This window comes from Carassius auratus, chromosome 28, assembly GCF_003368295.1.
Source record: "Carassius auratus strain Wakin chromosome 28, ASM336829v1, whole genome shotgun sequence".
Lineage (NCBI taxonomy): Eukaryota > Metazoa > Chordata > Actinopteri > Cypriniformes > Cyprinidae > Carassius > Carassius auratus.
In genome coordinates, this window is record NC_039270.1 from 15,050,726 (window position 1) to 15,073,581 (window position 22,856).

Here is a 22,856-nt window from a genome sequence, read left to right on the forward strand (position 1 = left end):
CTCCAGCCACAGTTGTCGTGAGTTTGGCTGTAGAGGTTTGCATCTCGTTGAGTACCCTGTATAGGATGAAGGTTACGCCAAGAGTCAGGGCGGGACCAATGACGGTGGAGATGCACTGTGCAGTGTCGGCAGCAGTCCAGGCTAGGACCGCAGATGACTGGTTCAGAATGGGCTGTCGAGACATTGCTTGGAGGGCTGTATCGACAGGAGTAATGTCAATGTGTTGGGTGGTACCTTTCAGTACTTGGTCCAGCAGGTTGGCACGGGTGGCGGTGTCATGCTGGTCGTAGGTCAGCATAGCTGAGCGCACAGGAGTGTTGACGAGCCATCTGTTACCCACAATCTCTGCTTGCGTTTCTGTGACTTGTGTACGAGGCTTGGCTTCGGCAGGGCAGCGTGTATCGCTGACCCAGGGTTGCAGCTCGCAGATTCCTTCAGAGTTGTGTCTGAGGAAGGGTTTGCTAAGGCAGAGATAATGAATGTCTTTGGTTAAAGTACACATGTGCATGTTTGGGGCCAGGTACAGCTGTGTGTTGCTGTCGTGGTAGGCCACCACATTTGGAATGTGTGTTTTGGTGTGGGTGTTGCTCTTCCACATCCTGACACTGACAATGTCTTTAGGTCTGTAGACTTGGTTTGACTCGCTGATGAGTTGGTTCAGGAGCACGTTCACTTCTCCCTGTTTGGGGTTTGTGTGCCGTAGGAAGGCGCTATCCAGAGAGTTGGCCAGGTGCATTTGTAGCAGGTCAGCTGGCATGGTGATGGTGTAAGACAGCACAGTTAACACAAGGCTTAAGGGTATCATGTATGGTGGGGTTTTACTCGTGGTTAGGCTGTCTTTGGAGGAGCTAACCTCCCACAGCATGGCTGTTGTTAATGCTGTTAACAGCTGAGTCTGGGTAAAGTCCTTCTGGAAGGCAGTAAACAGTGGTTTCAAGGAGTTTACAGTCTGGTTCGCTGCATTGACACTGGACATAACAATGTTAAACATTCTGGCGGCAGCAGCGGCTCTAAGCAAAGCTCCCGGGAACTGTTTGGAGCGGTGGTGGTGTCCACCTAACTCCATTTGTGTAACCGTCACTTTCTCATGTTGGCTGAACAGGTGTTTGACATCGGCCTCAGTGTGAGTGAGGGAGTCCTCTCTCCATCGGAACCTTGTACAGCTGTATTCGGTTACAGTGCTGGGGTAGTGTGCCCTGTCATCGGTAGTCAGGAGTCTCAGCGGTTTTCTCGGTGGCAGCTGTCCTCTCTTTGGCTGACAGCACGGCACGGCAAACCACAGCAGCATCCTGGTACAGATAATAGGGAGAGAGAGAGAGAAAGGGGAGAAAGAAACAAACAAGGCCTGTCTTTGGTTGGACAGGACAGTCTCTTTGCTTCGTGGGCGGCGACTGGGTTTAGCTCGCCCTCGCCCATGTTTTGCCACATCTTGCTGCTGGCATGACGCTTGCCTCAGTGTTGTGTCAGTGGCTCTGGTGCTGCGTGGTGCAGCACATGCTGCGTCATGGAAATATATTGGCAGTATCCCCCTTTTGCTCCGTGGCATTACACGCCCTGGCATTGTGATGTCAGACGGTGCACAACCCACAATATTGTTCTGTGCACGCAGCATGGTTTGTGTATCATGCAGTGGTCTGGGGCTTTGGTTGTCAGTGACTGTAGACTGGTTGCCAGGGTGGATGGAGGGGTCTGAGAGGTGGTAAAGTCATTATCAAGGTTTCAGAAGCCCGCATGTCCGCTGTGTTGGTGTTTGACATGCTTGTTGTTTGCAAGTGTGAGTCCGAGTTCCACACATTCAGGTGAGGATTGGAAGAAACCCAGCGTGTGGTGTAAGGTTTGACCACCTTGCAGGTTGAGCCGAACAGCGACCCCTTTGGTGTAGGCTGGTACCACCGTACCCTGTTTGTTGACTAAGGTACAGAGGCTTGAACTTGGGCCTGTTGTTAGGGCGTTGTACTCATGGCTGGCTGCTGGGGTTCCCGTGACCTCTGTGACCTGACCGTCTGGCTCTGTGGGAGTTCCCGTGACCTCTGCGACCTGACAGTCTGGCTCTAGCAACCTGTGTGGCTGGAGAGAAAGAGGTTCTCGCACTTGAGCAAAGTCTTTTAGCTGTTTGAAGTTCAGAAAAGGGTCAAAGTGTTCTAGCAGGTCTTTGTCGATGAGCAATGTATGAGTGTTCATTGGTGGGACATACATGGGATGTATTAGACTCATCGGAACGAATGTCAGGTGAATGGAAACAACCTGTTCAAACTGGATGTCATCCTGTCTGTACACCTGTACATTCAGTTCATAAGTTTGAGGTGTAAGAGTTCGATCTTGTCTCTTAGCTTCAAATTGGAGTCTTTTGAAAAGGTAAGATGAGATCACCGTCAGGTTTAATCCTGTGTCGATCAGGTCTTCCCTGTTGACTCCTTTTTGACCCACCCCCTTTTTGACAGGGCTGCCCAGGAATGTTGGCATTAGGGCAGGTGGGACGATCGGTGGGTGATGAGGACCGGTCTTGTGTAGCTCGCTGCGAAGGCAGGTAGTCAAAACAGCATTTTCTGGTACCTTGTGTTTGTGGTACCTGGTGTGAGGACCTGTGCTGTCTCGTTCAGTTAGCTGTAGCTGTTGACTGTGGAGCTCGGGCAGTGTTCTGGGTGCTTGGCTCATCTTCCTTGCGAGTATTCATGTGAAGAAGATCTTTCAGCACCCTCAGGATCTCTGCTGTCTCAGACGTGGCTGCACTGTGTTGCCCTCTGCTGGCTTGGAATGGTATTGACTCTCTGTAAAGATGTCTGTGACTGTGGTGTTGTAGGGCGCCATCTAGGGTTAACTCCAAGCAGTGCTCAGAGACAGAGACTTTGGGGTATTTCACAGTCTTTTCACAAATCGTCTTTTGCTTGGTGCAAGCTTTGTGGGCTAAGTTCCGTAACTCTTGTGTAGTCCTGTTACGGGGACACGCTGGGACTCTGAGATGAAAACTCCAACTGGCATGTAGGTTTGGGAGGAACAGAGTTTTTAAGTTGAAATCCTGTTCCATACCTGGTTCATTGCATGCTCCGAAGTAGGTGTTTCGTAGCTGACTACAGAAAGTCTGTGGGTTTTCAAATCGGCCCTGTTTGAGGTCCATAGCAATAAGGAGCCCATGATCTGAGTTTGGATCAGAGAATTCAAGAATCAAAGTCTGTAGCAGTTGCTGGTAGTACGCTTTGACAGTCTCTGGTTGACGATCCAGAAAGCAATGCACATCACGGCTGGCCGTGATTTTTAACAGGTACAATGTGTTCACATCTGTCACGTTGGCGACAGTTTGCAAATGAAAGTCAATGGCTTGTAAAGAAGCATGAACATCATGTCCTCCTGCAGGATCTGGAACGAATGTAGAGATGCTTCTGGCTAGCTTGTGAAGTTCTCTGTGAGCAGTGCAGGGTTTGGTGACATGCTATCTCTGGAAGGGTTCTCTTCCCTCCGTTGTTGACAGATGTTCTTGTAAGCTGGCTGGTGATTTCCTTAGAAGGGAGATTACACCCCCTTTTCCAGCTCTGGGTTCTTGGCTGAAAGGGTTGGAGTGGCGGCCCGGGAGAAATTTTGTGGTGTGCGTTTCTCTGATCCAGCCACTCTGTAATCTGTGAGATTGTCTCAGTTCTGTGTGAACAGTGTCAAGTTCATCTTGGAGCTTGTCTCTCTGCAGAGTAAGCTTGATGAATTTAGCTTGGGCCGCCTGCAAGTGTGTTTTGCAGGCCCAGGTTTTATAGTCTTTTTCTTTCAGTTCAGCGTCTGCTCTTTTTAGGAGAGCGTCGCCTTGCGGGAGTTTTTTGTTGAGTTCTTTTCTGGCTTCTCTCTCCAGCTGTTCTCTTTGATCTGTGTCGAGGCGAAGATCTTGCAGGGCATTGTGAAGTCTTTCAACTCCTTTCTGTAGCTCTGGATCTGTGTCGTCCTCTTTCTCGCGCTGGTTCTGGGTCTCGAGGAGAAGCTGATCAAGATGACTCTGGGTTGGGGCCTGGTCCTTCCAGGCCTCCTCCGCGATGTTGCTCCGTTCACTGAGCGGTGCCTGGGCGACGAGAATGTGAACTAGGCTTCTGAAGATCCTGGCGAGTTCTCTGTAGTAGTCGCTTTGGTTTGGATCGCGTGCCATCAGTTCATCTAGCTCGGTGTCTAGTTGCTCTGGGTGCTGCAGGTTACTGGCATCCTTGGGCAGGAAGGGGGTCGTCACTGCTTTCAACCATGTCGAGAGGTGGCCCCCGTGGACTGCTGGACTGGATGCCTGGAACATCCTGATTCTCTGTCGGCGAGAGAAGCACAGCACACACACACAAAAAGACCAATGCAAGTTCGTTCTACGTTTAACGAGCTATATTCATACGGGCTGTGCCGTTTATGAGAATTTTGGGGCTGACTGATGCAAACAGTCAGACAGTTAAGTAGCCAATTAACTTGGGTCAACGAAGGACCTGAAATGGAGATTTGACAGGCAGTAGCCTAGCGGGTCGTGTGATGACACCGGCTGCTGGTTGTCGCTCTACTATTTAACTTCGTTGGTGGCTCCCAGGTTACTGTCTCTATGTGAAATGAAAGAAACAAATCACAACAGAACAGAGGGTAGAAAAAGATCAAAGTGAAGCACAACACTTGAAATGAGATGAAAACAATAGAAACACAATGTGTTAGTGGGAATAAGGAGGCCTAAGCCTACTGCTAGGTTTTAGGATAGGGCCAACAGGTGAGTGGGCTATCTGGGTAGGAAACCTAGAAATATGGTGTGGCTTAAAGAAGCAAAAGGGTCAGAACACTTAAAATATATCCGGGGGAATATCTAATATTCTGTGGCTTATAATAAGTGGATAGGTTTTATCACTTTTGGTTCACCTGGGTGGAATCCAGCGGCACGGTCAGCCTCCCTGGCGCTCCCAAACACTCAACCGCAGTGTCCCTGGCCCTCCGTTACTCTGACGCTGCGCCCTCTCAAACAGCTTGTGACTTTTAACACAACCGGCAACACCAAGATGTCAACCGCCAGACAGCACTACAAAATTGGGCTGTTCCCCAGAACCCTCTCTTTGAAAAGAAAGTGGGCCCGATTTAGCCCCCGGTTTAGGTACTGGTCCCAGAGATTGCGTCGTGTGTCGGCTGGACTGATTGATCACCGTTGGAGTGCCAAATTGCTGATGTCTCCACTGCGTGCCGCAAACGAACAGAGATAAGAGGGACCGAGTTTCACTCACAGCCAGTGTTGGTAACGCCGGTCGGCCCCCTTGCTCACTGGAAACCTGAGATGATTGTCCAATCACCAAGGGAGTTCTACAATCAAATACACAAAGGATGAACAAAGGAAACTTAAAGTTAATTAAGGTTTGGTTTGTTTAACATCAATTGAGTAACTATATGTAGAGAGGAAAGGTAACAGCTTTACCTAATCATGATAAAACAAAACAAAGGAATTTATGATAATAATGGTAATTATCAAAATAACCTAAGTCAAAAGAGAGAAGCAAAATAATAAACATCAAATAAATAAATAAAAAAAAAAACAGGAATGAAACAAGAGAGAAGGAGTAGCTGGTTTTCACCACAAGGGGGGGAAAGTACTGCTTCTCTGTCTTTAACCTGCTGAGCAGAAAACTTAATTCAAATTAAAAATTCAAAACTGGTTTAAATCAAAATTTAAAATAAGCATGTAAGAATTAAAAGGAAAATCGGAATAATATCCTATAATAACCATTGATAGCTTGTAAGTTATCATTAATGATCATGAAATTAATCAAACAGTGTGAGATTAATCAAAGAGGGTAAAAGTGGACATGCAATTCAAACAGAATGGAAAAGACAGAGGTCTGTTAGTCGATTTAACAGGAGACTGCCACTAGATGGCTTACCTTCTAAGTGGGTCAAACCGTAGTTGACCTGACACATCTAGATTTCCACTATTAAACAATTACATTTTAATTCAAATCATGTTTGAACTAAACTCAAAGTAAATGTAAACAGTCAAAGGCAGGGAACATTCTTTTGTTTCCCTGTAATAATATTCGCACGAGCAAAGCTGTAAATGCAAATAATTATCGAGAATTTAGACATCCAATTCAAATATACATCACAGGGGATTATAAATTAGCAATCAGAGCGCATTATCTGAAATGGCCACAGGTTGGCAGCTTTGCACTCATGCAAGCTGGAATCAGAAAGCAGGGCGTACCCTGAAATTTCTAACCCACACGTTCCCTCTAGTGTTTAGATAGAGGAATTACAATTTCAATAGGACTTAGAATTTATCTGATCATTTGTCAGGCTGATTTTCTGCATCAAAAATCACAAGTAACAAACCAAAGGTTTTAATCTCTGAGGTGCTATATTAACATAGGTTGAAGAAGGATCCGTTCACTTCCAAAACACAACTGTAATAAAAACAGGAATTTTCCAACTGTTGACTCCAATAAACATTTATCAAAATAGCACTTATGATTTAAATGTTTTAGGTTTAAAAATCGGGTAGCTAAGCCAATTTTAGACCAGGAGTTTTTATCGTTTTATTTTTGAATATTATTGTGGTTTACCACGAATTCAATAACGATATTTAATAACAAGGCCTTTTTACTGAATCAGAGGAACATCGCTCATGTTCAGATTTACATGTTGCAACTAATAAAAGATTTCTTCATCTTTTAATTATTCATATTAAAATGTTCTCACTGTAAAAAGATTTTGGTCTTTCTTAACAGGATACTTTTAACATTATACTGCAGTTTACTTTCATTAAAAATAACAGTGACTATACTGTTAAGTTTCTACGAATACCTAGCGCTGACTGACCAGCTTTTTGCCTCAGTCAGTTGAGTGAGTTCGCGTCTTGCGACTTATCTCACCAGTAACGTTACATAATTTCATAGCGCACGTGCAGAAATTATTAAAAACCATATACACAGATTGATTGCTCACAAAACGAAGTTTGAAATGCCCGCATCCTCCACCAAAATGTAACAACAATGAGTTTTACATAGTAATTAACTCAAATGATATATAGGGAATTTGAATAATTAATCAAGAATTTGATTAATATATATCTCAGATGACAGTTACATTTAATTTTATTGATTATGAAAAATAGCTCAATTGCCAATACCAATACTAATCACAGGGCACTGTAATTTACTCATTAATATGTCAATATTACATTCTTCATATCAATTATTGTGATATCTCTTACTGTAATTTATTGCAGATCAAACCGTGGTATGTCCAGCACACCACTATAGACCTACCAATTTTCAATAAAGTTATCACGCCTTATAATTCAAGGAAAAGTATTCTCTGGCCATGAAAATATTATCCTATCCTTATGATAAATTTAGTTTCTAAATTTAGAGCTTGTAGCTAAAGACCAAAACATTTCAGTGACTCGTAATGTGAGTGGGGTGGAGTCCAAAGCCAATCATTTTATATATGGGTTTTTAATAATTCAACTAGTAATACATCAAACTACAAATCACACAGAGTAAATATGCGTACGAAAATACAGACAATAAACATTTAAGAGACATAACGGAATCCAAATAAAAGAGAGAGAGAGAGAGAGAGAGAGAACGAGAGAGAGAGAGAGAGAGAGAAGTGTAGAAAGCGAGAGAGATCACAGAATGAGCTCAGGTATGAAAATCATAGTCAGTAACTTTTAGAAGCCAACAACAAATCAGATCATAACAACACTTTAAAGCAGCATTTAAATCTCCATAGAGAAAGTGATACTTGCAGAAGTGTCCCATGTGAGTGTGGCGTGAGATCGGCGTCGAGCTTGTGAGCTTTGCGCGTTGAAACAGCCATGTGCCATGAAACGGAGGCCATGTGACGCGCGTGCACGCTGCGCTTGGCGTGAGCGTGGAGCACGTGGTCCTTTGTTCTGTCCTCGCGCGGTATTTGAAAGGTTCAACAAACATTGTTCCAGAATTCGTCTTCCTTGCGTGGGGAGGCGAATAGTTTAATAAACTTAGTAAAGAAAAGAAAAGAAAACGAACGAAACGAAAGCTTCCAAAGGAGCCATGAAAATGGCTTTCCTCTCCTCAGTCCGTGTGCTGAGGGGGGAGGAGAACCAAGCGCGGCCCGAGGCCGCGCGGAGCGACGTGTCCGAGAACGGAGAACGGGAAGAAGAGCAAGAAGAGCGACGAGAAGGACAAGAGAGAGGCGGACCTTGTTCGGTCGACTCTTATAGCTTGAGATGTTCACGCCTCTTTTCGCGTGAACCACCCAATGAACATCCGCGATCTGAAGCGGCGGGAAAGTTCCTTTGTCTCTGTTGAGACAACCCCCTGATGATTTAGGGCCTGTCCGATTTCATCAGGAATATTAAAGCAAGTTCATTATTCCAGATTAAATACATTTTTCATTACTTTGCTCTAGATAAATGGGTCTGTCAAAGCATGACGATTAGAACAAGACTAAACATAATAGGTATATGTGATCAAAACATGAAGTTACATTAAATATGTGTAATTCTACATCTGAAAGATTTGCTTAACACATGATAACACTGCAGATGTTGGGAAACATCTAAATGTACCAAAAGGGAATACGTAATACATTTATACAGCATAAAAACTAACAGGTAACAAATTCATTCCATAGAATGCATTGGGGAGAAGATTTGGCTTCTCTCCTCTCCAGTGTGGTCGTAAACTTTACGACCTGCAAAAGTGGGGGTGGCAGAAACATGGCTCTCTTTGAGGAAGTTAAAGTGAGGAAAGACATTTCCTAAAGTATAAGCTTGCAACTTATACTCTTCACATACCAAGGATTAACCATTCTATGCAATCCATAAACATAATTAAAATACATATTAATAATAAAATGAAAGTAAGGAACTTATACGAAAAGTTCCTTTGTCTCCAGTGTTGGAAGGATTTGGGTTGGGGGTTTTCGTTTCTTCTTTGAAGCTCGCATGGGCATCGTAAATAGTTTAAGTCCAGCCAGGCTGGCATTTAGTACCAACAGTCTGAATTTATAAAACAGAATTTAACCCATGAATCGCTGACCTGCATATCTGTTACATAAGTAAGAAATAAGAGCATAAGGAACAACATTCACAGGGCAGTTAATTTCAGATTTTGTTGCTGATTTGAAGTATGTAATTTAATTGTGAGTTCACCAGGCAGGTTTTAAGATTTCAGAATTCACCATTCATTTAGATAGGACTTGGTCTTGGATGCCCGAAATAGCTGCCTGAAAATAGCTGCCCAGAATAGCTGCCCGGAGGCATGGCAAATATGGCCACCAAGTGAACAGACTTTATTTGAAAGGGACTTTGATCGAGCTAATGTAAGTATGTTGTTTTTGCTCTTTTTTTTCAAGTATTCTGTGAACCATGACAAACATATTTAGATGGTTGATTGCAGGTACCACTGTTTGAAAGAAGTTTTGATTTGCCTCATGCTCCTAACATTTCTATTGCATTAGCAAATGATTAGTTGAAAGTTGAACCAGTTGATCAAAGTATTTCTTCTATTAATATTTTATTTCCAATCCTTCAGGTTACACAGAAAGCAAGAATGATATGCATCCTGAAAAAAAATTCTTTAAACTAAGACTGTTCAAAGCAAATCAATTTCAGGTTTGTTTACACCTGGCAGTAAAAACCATTCAAATAGATATGGCTCAAATAGTAAACATTTTTTTCTTTGTTTCAGCACTGATAGCACAAAAACTTTGAAACGTGCTTCTTGAATATTCCTCACAGAATGGGTGAGTATTTATAATTAGAAAAAGTCTTCAGATAAGCTAATTCTTATGAATTTAGAACCATAGAGCATATTCTATGTTCAGGGAACATGCTAATATTGTTCTTTTAATTTGCCATTGTAACACTTTACATGTACATTTGCCTATGAGAGCTCGTTTCCTATACACATTAATAATTTGGGACAATTATATTCCATACCTTGTTCAGACTGGAATGAAGACCACGTCAGCTCATGGTTACAGGACATTGGGATTAAACCAGAGCACATACAGAAACTTAAGGCAGAAGAGGTAACAGGACCTGTTCTTCTAAATATTAATGAATCATTCTTAAAAAAACTTGGTCTGGGAGGTGGCCAAATTCAGCTTTTGCTGTGTAAAAGAGATGAACTGTTACCAGAGAAGTCAAAAACCATTAAAAAGAAAGGAGAAAACAGAGAAAAAGCAAAACATGAAGTTGTGCCTTCCAGTGACGTCACAAGTCCTGAACAACCCTTATTATCAAGTGATTTAACTGAAACATCTGTGTCTTTGCCACAGAGTAGGTATCGGAAATTTAATGATAACGATGAACACTTCACTTACATAAGACATGCCATACTCCCACCAGAGACAGGAATAGACAATCTGGTCACTCCATGCCATGAGTACAAATCACTGGAAAATGCCTGTAAATTAGAACCAAGAAAGCTAAAGATCAAATTTGCTAATGAAGTCATTCGGTTTGCATGTGCATGCATGAATATGCGTGCAAATGGCACAATCCACTTTGGGGTCATGGACAAGACAAAAACATCATACAAACATGGAGAGATAATTGGAATTCCCATTGAAGACAAAGAGATCTTTGAAGAAGCTCTAGACTACATTGAAAATTGTTTTCCAACACATCATTCTGATGCCAGAAAGTGTATCAAGACCCCAAAATTCATCCCAGTAATTGACAAAGACAGACCCAAAACTGGATTGTGGAAGTGGATGTAGTTCCAATGGTGAACATTGTGAGGGATAAACTGTATGGTGCCAGAATACCAAAGTTCAACGAGAAAACCAATAAGGTTGAATATGAACACAAAACTTATTATAAAAGAGTTGGACCAAATACACCATGCATTACTGAGGATGAACTTGTTGGTTTCATTCAAGCGCTCAAAGACCTTGACCAAAAGAGAGAACAAGAAGAAAACAACCAGAATCAAGCACAGGCTCATTTTAAAGAGGACTTGGAAAGAAAACTCTTAGTTCTTCTGACACGTGGGAAGAAATACATGGACAATACATTGCGTTACATTCTTGTGTCAAACAGATTTGATCAAGAAAATCTGCAAAACATCAAGTTCCTTACCCAAATGAATATCTTTTGTGTATTTGATTATGACCCTGACTCCAAATCATCTGGATTTTGTCACAATTACAGAGAGTGCCATGCTGTAAACCTTCACTTCCTGCGAGATTATGATCATAGGGAGAACATTGTTGACTTAATCAAGAAGTTACAGCTCTTTGACAGAACAAGCTGGATTTTCTGCAACGGTCGACGTGATTACATTGGAGGTGAGAGTCCTTGTGATGAAAAAACCTGGATCAAAACCAAGAAGAAACTGTTAAAAAGAGCTGTATGTGTTATCTGTAATGAAATTCTTCCCAAAGGATCATTTGTGGTGATTTTCATTCTCTCGTCTGACATTGAACAACCCCTCGTTGACACCTTTCATGAATTCTATGCAGAAATGAGCGGCCATGAGGACATAGTAATCATCTCAGAGTCAAGAGAGAATTATAAGAAATGGTCAAGCCTTGCCCAAGTGTCTTGTTCACTAGACGTTCTTGAACAAATCAGTGTTGTTGGTATGCCAATGAGTCATATAGATGCTACAATTCAAGTCCATCAGCTCACCAGTCATCAGGATGGGTGTCTACCTGTGTCAAACAATGGTGTATGCTTTATAAAGTCTGTGGATATAGACCGTATGAACTCCTTAGAAGTAGTCTGTGTTGACCAATGTGACGAAACAAATGTGAATGTCATGGGGCAAGAGCAAATACATAATATTGAACAATACTTCTATCAGGGAGGAAAAATTGATTGGGTAAATTTGTGGCTGGCTGACAGAAATGAGTGTGGGGAGGTCATCAAACGTGATGCATATGCAGAAATTAACAAAATGTTGGAAGACCTTGAGCGGAGTGACTCATTAAAACGGTCCATCGAAAACATCAACATATATCATGAACCTGGTAGTGGAGGAAGCACAGTGGCTCGACAGATCCTCTGGAACTGGAGGAAAAACATGCGATGTGCTGTTGTTAAGCAATCGTACCAGGCCATGGCTGTCTGTGAACATGCCATTCAGCTTTGGATTTACAAGGAAATTGACAAGAATGCCTGTTTACCTGTGCTTCTGCTGCTAGAGGATTGCAATGCAGACTATCAGGATGACCTCAGACGAGAATTAAGCAATGCAGTCACAACAATGAAAATAAGTCCTTCAAAACTGTGCTTCATCATTCTTTGTTGTAAAAGGTCTCTTGATCCAGAAAGGATGTGCACAGTGTTGCCGTTACGCACAGTCGGAGTTACACACAAACTATCGGCAGCGGAAAAGAAGCTCTTCTCAAAGAAAGCAGGGAGTCTCAAGCTGAAGTTTGAACCAGAGTTTATACTCACTTTTGTGCTCATGAGTGAAGAGTTTGAACAATCTTACATCACAGACTTTGTTGAAAACCTGATGAAGGAAATTGATCATTCATCTCTTCAGACACAGTTGATTAAATTTGTTGCACTACTGAACAGCCACATTGAGAATTCATACCTGTCTGTATCCCACTGTGAGGCATTCCTAGGTTTACGAGTCCACTTGGACAAATTTGATAAAATGGCCAAACTGCCAACATCCACATGGATTGATGAAGTTCGACACCAGACATTCGAAAATTCCTTAAGTGAGCAGGCTAGGTATTTTTTCATACAGCTAAAATCTAGTGAGACTCATATCTCCTCTGTGAGAATAATTCATCATTTGATAGCTAAGGAGATCCTGAAGCAGCTCTCCAGTTATCAAAGTCAAAGTGAAATAGCAATGAGTCTCCTTCAGGACAAAGTGCTGTTTGACCACAGATTTGGAAGAGATGACTTTCGAAGGTTTGTCAGAGATCTGTTCATCAAACGCACTAAAAAAATCAAGGGAGATTCAAATGACAGCTGGTTTTCTCCTTTAATAGAGCATGTTAGGGAGGCAGAAGATGTGGAGAAAGCCATTGACCTTTTAAATGTAGCCTACACCCGTTTTGATGATGATGCATTTGTTGCTCAACAGCTTGCACGGCTGCTAAATGAAAACAAAAATTTTGAGGAAGCCGAGATTTGGGCTAAAAGAGCCAAATCTCATCTTCCACAGCATATATACATACTTGACACACTGGGACAAGTATACAAAAAGTGGTTCTACAGCAAACATGATGCCATATGTAAGAAAAATGCTCATATTCAACCAGAGGACATCACTGATATCATTGATACCGCTCTTAAAGGAATCACTGCTTTTAGAGAATCTGAAAAATGCCCCCAGTCACAGATGGTCTGCTTGAATAATTCTTATTTTGGAGAAGTTGATATTGGATGCCGATTGCTTGAGCTCCTGTCAAATGTAGACATTTTTTCTACCAAAGAGGGAAAGAGGGAGTTGATGGATTACCTGCTCACTGACTACATACCAGAAGAAGTACAGAAACCTTGGCACAGGTTTCATGGCCTTTTAAAAGGAATGAAAAACAGCATCAGATTTGCTCTGGAATGTATTTCTGACGATCTTGCTCACTTTCAGAATTACAGTTCTGAGGAAGAGGAGGAGTTGGCTGAAGGAGAGCCTGAAACGGTCAATAATCCAAGAAGATGGCTCCTCAGGAAAAGTGCTGTGTATGCCAAGTTATTTTTTCATGACATTCAAGAGGATGAGGCTTCAGATCCAAACATAGTTTCCCCATTTATGAGACAAATGAAAATTTTCCAACTTGGAGGAGGCAATTTTACAACAATTCTTTACCTTCTCTCTAATAACAATAAGCGAAGAGCTGCAGCAAAGCTTGAGGAAATAATTAACCTGTTTCCATCTGACCTGAACAAGGATCTCGACCAGACAGAGCTCATAAACTTCATCTTCTGTCAGATAGCGCTCTCCTGTGCTTCACCTGGCTCTGGAAAGCTTCTTTCCATTGAAGAACTTCAAAATCTCAGCAGACGGTTTTGCGGTGTAAAGAAAACTGTCTTACCAGAAACTGCATACCTGCTCCTATCTATCTTATTTTGGCCAGAGGACTCTATGGGCAAAGAGCCCACCAATACAAGAAGTGACGTTGTCATGAATGCAATAAATGCACTTCAAAAATACACTGAATCTGCTTCCTCGAGAAAAGGCAGGATTTTCACTCACTTCTTCCTTGGAAAAGCAAGAGGTCTCAATAAAATAGTGCACAAGACCACAATTGAAAAATTTTGCAAGGGAACCCTCAGTGAGAGACGCCTCAAGTGGCAAGGCGGTGAAGTGTGGACAAACCCGGACGTTGTAAAAGAGCTTAAACGAGTTACTGGATACACTGAAAATGGAAATCTGTTTGTTCGGGTATCCGATCAAAGCAACATCAGAGTCATTCCACTTTTTTCTGCCTCCTTGCCAAATTCAAATGAGAATGTGACTTTCTACCTAGGATTTTCTCTTCATGGAGTGGTAGCTTTTGACATCAAGGTGGCAGAGTGAAAACATGTTTGAAACCACAATTGAGAGTTTATCAAAAGATGAGTTTTTAAATATATTCAAACATATCAATTAAATAATAAAAATGATCACTATAATTAAGCTACATGATATGAATTATGTGTATTAAATAATGTGCATCTCAACCGGTGTTTTTTTTTTTTTTTTACACTAGTGTCCAGTGCTGGGGTTAATCCATTACAAGTAACGCGAGTCACGTAATCAGATTACTGTTTTCAAGTAAGCCAGTTACTTTCTTCCCATTTATTAATCTAAAGCTGTCCTGGCCTCATGTTGAAAGAAATCGGGAGTAAGATGTTACTTTAGCTCTAGAATAAATGTGAACGTGTTCATTAATCTCACTTGCAAAAAACAAAACATTTGTTCTTCATTATTGCTGAAGAGTGTTAAACTTTTTTTTTCTTCTGTGCCCTACTTTACACACGCCACGTGAATTTACATTTCCTTCAGCCTGAGGCTTTTGGTGGGAAAGGGCTTTTACATTTGTCAAAAATATAACTTTTTATATTAAATGCAAACGAGATCCCAGCCCAGATTTAAAAAGTAACGGAACACATGACTTTCAATAAAAAGTAACCAAGTAACGTAATTAGTTACTAATAAAGTAATGTAACATTGTAATGCATTACTTTTAAAAGTTATTTTCCCCAGCACTGCTCATAAACAGTCTCATAAAACTGTTTTGAGAGAATATTATCTAATATTAAAAATCTTTATTTTGAATCAAACATTGGAGTGGTGGTCGTGCATACAGCAAATTAATTATACCGTTATTTTATTGGAATGTTAAATTATTTTTTCCCTTTTTTTTTAATTTGTAGGTACAATAAGATATCATAATTTTATTGACATTTCCTTGATTAAATTCAAAATGCAAATGTTTGGCAACAAATAGATTTCTTTTTTTTGGGTGGTGACTTTAAGTAAAATCTAATGTATACATAAACTTACATTTTAGAAAGAGTTGTAGAAATATGCATAATATTTTATATTATATACAGATTAGGTTTACTATGGTGAAGTTGTTCTGGTTTGTGATCCAGTGTTGTCCTGTAATTCATTGAATTTAGTAATAAATTGTGTCCTCCATCTGTCTGAACTCCTGTTAAAGAAACCCCAGCACCTATGCATTGCCCTCTTGTGGTTATAATGTTACATCACAACAATCTATAAATGGCTACAGAAGATAATACAGGTATTTGACAGGCAGATTATGTATATTTTCCCAGTTTATTTCATTATGGATTAGATGCTTAAAGTGGATGAATTAGAACTAAATAAAAACTACTTTGCCAACTTTGCCTGTGTTTAGTCACAATGTGTTATTTTAATTCTTGCATGAATTCAAGAATCACAGTTAGATTAACAGCGAGTCGATGCAGAGTTGAACATTTCTTTCTTTTATACAAGCTCACACAAATTAAATTTACAATTACAAAACAAATTACTCACAGTACAGTCATGTCAAATCTGAGCAAGAAGATGAACCATACATTATGATAATTATGAACATTATCGCCCTTTACAGCTGGGTCAATATATACATGATGTTTAAGGAATATATTTCTCACACTTCTGTTATTTTTAAACATTACATTTACAACCAAGTCTATGATTATCAGAAGTTTTGTTTGTCTTTGGTAAGAAAAACTCTGAAATAGCAAACAAGAACATAAATTAAAGGAATTATAAAGTGAAATAGAATATTATCAAATTACCACAAAAAAAAAATAAATAAATAAAAAAAAAAACTATAAACCTGACAATGCAAGTCATAATATGGTAGATTATAGCGGAGTGTTAATACGTCATTTGCTGATGCTGAGCTATTTCTGTAAATCTACAGCACTGTCTGTTTAAAGAAATCACACATCCTCAAAACAATGACTGCTACACAATAGAGACTATCTCCTAGAATCACTTGTCACATATAAACAGTACTGTGTTTAAATATTAGTATATAAATATTTAAATAAAGTCTGATCACGCGTGTATTTTTCACTGGTGCATTTTATAGGATCTATTTAGTTTATAATTTTAAGGGCCCCACATCAACATACAGCAGCACACCACTGCATAATGTTTTTCATCCTTCTCTGTTGAACCTCAACACACACAAAGATGGACTATAATTAGTGTTCCAATTCAAGTTTGTTGAAGTTGCTCAGAATGCAAACCACACTGTTATGATTATGGGTGTTCAATAGTAATTCTGGGCAGCCTCCTCCAGAGTGCTCTCAGACAGGTGCGTGTCAGTGCAGCGTGCCCTGAGTGTGCTCCCCGAGGAACTCCTCCAGCACAGTTATGATGCCACAGGCCTCAGGAAGGCTGCTGTGCTCGGCCCGTGCGTTCTGCAGCAGCACGTCTCCGTTTCCACAGCTCTGCAGGAACAGACAGCAGCGGAACAGAGCGTAGTGGCTCATTTCAGCCTGACGGATGAAGCGCTTCAGGTTGTTCATGTCCTGGATGGCCTGCATGGAGAAACAATGTGCTTTTTGAAGACAGTCACAATGAGGTAACTGGCATTTCTGAATGTGACCACTCTCAAGTCAGTTCGTTGCTATACAGAAAAGACTTTTTAAATGCAAGTTAATACTTTTTAATAGAATACTTTAAATGCATTTAGATGGGTAGTCATCCTCATGTCATTCCAAACCTGTATGATTTTCTTTCCTCCCTGAAACACAAAATTAATTTTATAGTATGTTGCTAATAAACTATTTCAGTTACCACTATCTTCCATTGTATGGACAAAAAATACAGAAGTCAACATCCTACAAATCTTGTTCAGATATCAGCATTCTCCAAAATATCTTCTTTCGTGTTCTGCAGAAGGAAGAAATGCGTACAAGTTTGGAACGACGTGAGTGTGAGTAAATGATAACAGAACTTTCTGAAAATTTTTGTGTGAACTAACCCTTCAATAGTATGTTAGTACTACTAACGTTCCTTTTACAGAAATGCTATCTTAATAGCAAAGACAATTATTGGTGGGCAGAAACGTCTGTTTTTTAACTGTATTATTACATACTTTTAAAATTTTAAGTAAGTATAAGTAAATATAGGTGAGCAAGCAACAAAACTGAGTGACTGTAATACAAATGTTAAATGTTATGTCTGTATACCAGGTTACAATTATACTTCAGAAGCAAATTAACCTTAAGTTTAAAGTTCTCCAGGATTTGGCGGAGAAGAAAAGGGTTAAAGCGCTCAGCAGCATTGAGGAAGGCCTGGATCCAGTCATCGCAGAACCGGTTACTGACTGCAGAGATACAAACACAACATTATCAAAATAAGACATTTATGAAAGGGGGAGGTTTGGACATTTAGTGGATTGCCGCTGCTGCTGCTGACCTTGGTTGGTGAGTGTAGGTGGGCTGGTGAAGCAGTCGATGATCAGGGTGGTGTGAGAGTCCTCTGAGATGGCCTTACAGAGGGAGGCTGCGGTGGTGTCTTCCTGAACTAGACCCTGCAGGCTTGCTGCTTTGATAAATCTAACAGGACAATTAACCAAGTTGCAATGGCTATCAGTATTTAAACCGGTAAGAATGTAGCAGCTATTAAGAAAATGTTGTTTCGCATACCTTGCTACGTCTGCTTTTGTCTTCTCATCCGTCCCTGTGACCTCGACGAGTTTGTGACTCAAAGCCTGCAGCAGAGAATATAATACAGTATGTTTCCGCTTTCAAATAAGACTTTATAAAGCGTATCTGATCTAGACAGCAGTGGTTTCTTACAGCATGCAGAAGGTACCCGACGTTCCCCTGCAGCAGCTGAACCACTCTGTGAATGTGCATCACTGACTCTTCATACCAGCGGTTCAGGTAGGGACTGACTTCTTTCTCCAAATTCTGCATCTGTAGCCAGAGGTTGCCAACAATATTTATGGTAAATGAATATAAAAAGGAGTGTGCTTGCAAAAAACTGGACAGATTTCACCATGCACATTATTTCCATTGTCAGTGGCAAAAACTGCCCTCACCTCTGGAGTCAGACAGCCCTGCAGACCCTGGACGTACTTGTCCAGCTCAATTCTGAACGTTTGTAGAGTTAAAGAACATGGCTTAAATATCCTATTAAGAGAACTGCAGGCTTGAATACAGTGAATACAGTAATTTGATAACACTCCATTCTTCAGTGCACGATGCAGTATTTCCTACAGTTTAATGGTCAGTCATTTGTGATTTAAGGATATTGATTCAGGCCCTTCTCTGATCCTCCGAGAAGACACACCACCCAGCCGTTGCTGTCGGCCTCAGGCTGTTCTGGAGATTTCTCCTGCTCCAGCAGACAGCAGTAACAGCCCACCGCTTGCTCAGGGAGGCTTGAACACAAACAAACATCCAATCCATTCTAATACTGTTCTGAATGTCAATGAGATTGAAGTTAAGATTTATATATTATCTGAACGTTGTATAAATAAGTTTTCCATTGATGTATGGTTTATTAGGATCAGACAATATTTGGCCGAGATACAACTGTTTGAAAATCTGGATTCTGTGCAAAAATATCTTAATACTGAGAAAATCGCCTTTAAAGTTGTCCAAATGAAGTTTTTAGCAATGCTTGTTACTGATCAAAAATTAAGTTGATATATTTACGGTAGAAAATGTGCAAAATATCTTCATGGAACATGATCTTTACTAAACATCCTAATGATTTTGGCATAAAAGATAATTCAATAATTTTGATCATACAATGTATTGTTGGCTATTGCTGCAGATATACCCCAGTGACTTAAGACTTAAGTGACTTGGTTTTGTTAAGTCACGCTTAGTTTTGTTCTGAAGTAATGCAAATGTTTTAATACTATATTATTTAAAAAACATCCTTCACTTTTATGAAATATGAACATAAATACAAAACAGTGTTATTTTAGTACTATTTAAATGCTATTATTTATTTATATTTTAAATTAGCATTTATTTTGACATTCTCAGTTTATTTTAAAGTTTTAGCAAGTTTGTTATAGCCTTTTCTATTCTTTTTTATATTTCTATTTAACTCAAATTAATTTTTGTTTCAGTTTTAGTACTTCTACTTAAAATTAGATTTTTTAGATAACTGTCAAAGCAACATTGCTTTTCATCTACTATATTTATTTTATTCAATTAGCGAAAACGTTTCAATATTTTTAGCTGTAAAGTCCCCCTGCAGTCACTAATTTTGAAAATAATCAAAACAGCTTGAATAAGACTCGAAACCCTTACCTTATTTAGTATATGAGAATATACATATTAGTCCCTATCTACACTCAATCACTCCCACTGTATGATATTGGAATAATTCAGCCATTTACAGTGCCACTTGAAAGTTTGTGAACCCCTTGTAGAATCTGTGAAATGTGAGTAATTTTGACAAAATAAGAGAGATCATACAAAATATATGTTATTTTTTATTTAGTACTGTCCTGAGTACGATATTTTACATAAAAGATGTAAACTTTTAATCCACAAGACAAAAAAAAATTGCAGAAATTATTAAATAACCCCCTTAGTTCATAATACTGTGTGTGGCTACCAGGATGATCCACGACTGTTTTCAGCATCTTTTGCATATTTGAACCCTAAAATAAAATTACATTTCTGCACAATAAGACAAATTTGGACATCTTCATTTTGTTCAAAGGTTTTCACCTCCTGGCTCTTAATGCATCCTGTTTCCTTCTGGATCATCGGTGAACATTTGAACATTTTTTTATTTTTTAGTGTTTGAGTGCTTCAGTTGTCCTTCGTGTGAAAAGATGGATCTCAAAATCATAGAGTCACTGCTGGAAAGGGTACAAATATGAGGATTTTTCTGAAGAACACAACCATCACAAAACAGAAACACAGTCGTGGATCATCAGGTAACAGCACACAGTATTAAGAACCAAGGGTTCCCAAACTTTTGAAGGGGGTTATTTTAATAATTTCAGCTATTTGTTTTATCTTGTGGACTAAATGTAAACATCTTTTATGTAAAATATCGTTCTCAGGACAGTACTAAATAAAATAAAAAAACATGCATTCTGTATAATCTCTCTTATTTTGTTAAAATGATTTACATTTTCACCGATTCTGCAAGGGGTTCCCAAACTTTCAAGTGGCACTGTATGTCTGATGAAGAGTGAATTATACAGGGCCAGCTACAAACTTGAGTTACAGTTAAAAACTTGAATTGCAGCACAGGGGGACTTTAACAATAACAATAGTGATATGCTGTACCTTAGCTCCACAGTGGCAATGTTCCCCATGCCCCCGAGCAAAGCGCCCTTGCTCAGTCTGCGGGAGATGTAGCTTCGTAGCTCCGGCTCGGCCTCGGGGGGCAAGCTGGCGTCCAGCAGCGTCAGACTTTAAGAGTGACAAATATGTGTTAAACTAGAATATAAACAAGGAAATACAGGTGGAGAGAGAAGCAGTCAATGAAGCAATGGTGTTCACAGAATCACCAGTGGCACCTAACAGAGATACACACCAACAGAAATACACAGTCTGATGTTAGACTGATACGTTCAATGGTCATAAATGATGTGAGCAAACCAACATGATGAGAAGCCAGACGCAGAATCCCGACCAAAGCCATGATTTTTCCTCCATCACAACACTGAAAGCCATGGGGCTGAAATGATTGAGATGACGGACCCTTTTTACCTAAAGTCTTCCTGACTTGTGGTTGAGTCTGACCTCCTCTGGCTCCAGGCCACGCTGTCTCCAGAAGCCTCAGATCTGGGTAGTTGGATAATGCGTTTAATACTGTACTTCACAGGCATTCATATGTTAAGGTCTTCAGGCGTTCTTCTCACTGGCCATGTACTGTGTTTTACGCTGTCTTTATAAGTCTCCATATACTTATACCAAGAAATAATGTTTTGATATGATTTCATAGGACTAACCAAATATTGTAAACCATGCTTCAAATTAAAGATATTCCTGCTTTGTTCTTCAGTGTCATGCAAGTGCATTTTATCTCATAAACCTTGAAAAATACAGCTAGACCTTACTATGCATGCTTGCATCTCATACACTCCTTTTGGAAAGCCTCCTTAGCAAAACGTTCCCTAATGCAATGATACAGTTAGACCTGAAAACCACTGCACCTTGTGTTCTGGTAGTAGTATATGGCATAGTAGCTGTTGATCTGCTGTATGTTTTGGCTGTATCCCGCGATCTCTTCGTTGTCGAAGTCAGCATCCCTCTCATCCACGTCGATGGACTCCTGGAAGGAAGAGGTCTGGGATGTAAACATGTCTCTGCAGAACCAAGAGAAGAGGAGCGACACTGAAAATCTGCTACGGATTTCGTGCTGTTCCGATAATGCTAATACATTCCAGTCCCAAAGATGTTAATGCATTGAAGCCGTGTAATTAATTTATTTTAAAATAGATTTAAATGCTACGCGACATTTAACTAGTCCTATAATAGTAGTGACAGCGATACTGATACGCATGCGCTTTAACTGTGTTTTGGATGAATCTTTTTAGTGAACGAATCATTCGTGTTCAGTGTTCACTCTCATGCACTGACCCACATTTTCATCCTACCTTTATAGAAATCATCAGACCATATAATTGATTGGACCTATTATCATATTCGCACATTCACTGGACGAGTGTTTTGAGTCTGATCGAGTCGGAAAGTTAATTGTGTAAAATAACTGATGACCACAAAATTATGTAAATGATGAAGAACATTTGATGTATGTAAATAATACAAGAAGGCTGAAAGCAATTTGTTGTTATTATTATTATTAGGTTACTTTTTTTTTGTTATGCCCAGGGGAATGCTTTGTTGTCATTTGTGGGGGGTGGGATCATGTTATTTAAACATTCTCCAGTTATTAACATATTGATTGTCTTTAATACATTTGTAGACAAGAAAATTCTAATAATAATGTATAAAGTACAGCCAGGCGTTTTAACTTTAGTGTTTGTAATGATTTGGTTGCAAATTAAGTAACACACAAAAACATGCTTTTTATTGTGTTTCATTTTATTGTAAACAAAAGACAACACAGATAAATACAATACGTTTCAAACATTTAGGTCAATTAACTATGGATGACAGTATGTTTTAAGCACACAAAAGACTCTTGTTGCCAGCTACTGCCGCAATCATGATGCGATTTCTTCTTATTCGCGAATGGATTCAAAAGATTCGATTCACTTGAATGAATCAAAGCGTCACTAGTCCGCATGCGCTTTAATGGTTTGCGTCATTGCGTGTAAAGCGCGCCAAACAACAAGAGCACTTAGATCTGCACTGCAGCTCTTACATTCTAGTTTACTGCATAACTTTTAAACATGCCTTCAAATGTTGAAATAAAAGCAGCCTTGCGTGACTTGCCTTACCTCACGCAGCGTGCAAAGGAACTGAGCGGATCGGACGGGACAGTGATCCG

The 22,856-nt window shown here is 40.1% G+C and overlaps 2 protein-coding genes across 3 annotated transcripts; one reads left to right on the forward strand and one right to left on the reverse strand.

Moving 5' to 3' along the window:
• The first annotated feature begins 9,227 nt into the window (after positions 1-9,227).
• LOC113046958 (sterile alpha motif domain-containing protein 9-like) lies at positions 9,228-14,943 on the forward strand. Its single transcript, XM_026208128.1, is given in 5 exon segments — positions 9,228-9,285; positions 9,498-9,577; positions 9,654-9,708; positions 9,914-10,657; positions 10,660-14,943. Coding segments are annotated over 3 exon segments (4,548 nt in total). The 5' UTR covers positions 9,228-9,285; positions 9,498-9,577; positions 9,654-9,704; the 3' UTR covers positions 14,460-14,943.
• Positions 14,944-15,781: 838 nt separating this feature from the next.
• LOC113046959 (protein Njmu-R1-like) lies at positions 15,782-21,920 on the reverse strand. Of its 2 annotated transcripts, XM_026208129.1 has the most exons (10): positions 21,556-21,920; positions 21,110-21,184; positions 20,684-20,809; positions 18,673-18,801; positions 18,460-18,517; positions 18,215-18,334; positions 18,062-18,126; positions 17,832-17,971; positions 17,636-17,739; positions 15,782-16,948 (listed from the first exon to the last, which is right to left on the reverse strand). In XM_026208129.1, exons 1-10 carry the CDS (start codon positions 21,702-21,704, stop codon positions 16,730-16,732), a joined length of 1,185 nt encoding a protein of 394 aa, XP_026063914.1. In that variant the 5' UTR covers positions 21,705-21,920; the 3' UTR covers positions 15,782-16,729. The 2 variants fall into 2 exon arrangements, with proteins under 2 accessions (XP_026063914.1, XP_026063915.1); XM_026208130.1 differs by lacking the exon at positions 21,110-21,184.
• Between the last annotated feature and the right edge of the window lie 936 nt (positions 21,921-22,856).

What these genes read in the sequence shown, in the direction of transcription:
- LOC113046959 (XM_026208129.1), bottom strand. Translation starts at nt 21,704, where the DNA reads ATGTTTACATCCCAGACCTCTTCCTTCCAGGAGTCCATCGACGTGGAT. An exon ending in ATTGCCACTGTGGAGCTAAG is followed by an intron (nt 18,802 to 20,683) that starts GTACAGCATATC and finishes TTTGTGTTCAAG; the next exon opens with CCTCCCTGAGCAAGCGGTGG. An exon ending in TCGGGTACCTTCTGCATGCT is followed by an intron (nt 18,127 to 18,214) that starts GTAAGAAACCAC and finishes TCTCTGCTGCAG; the next exon opens with GCTTTGAGTCACAAACTCGT.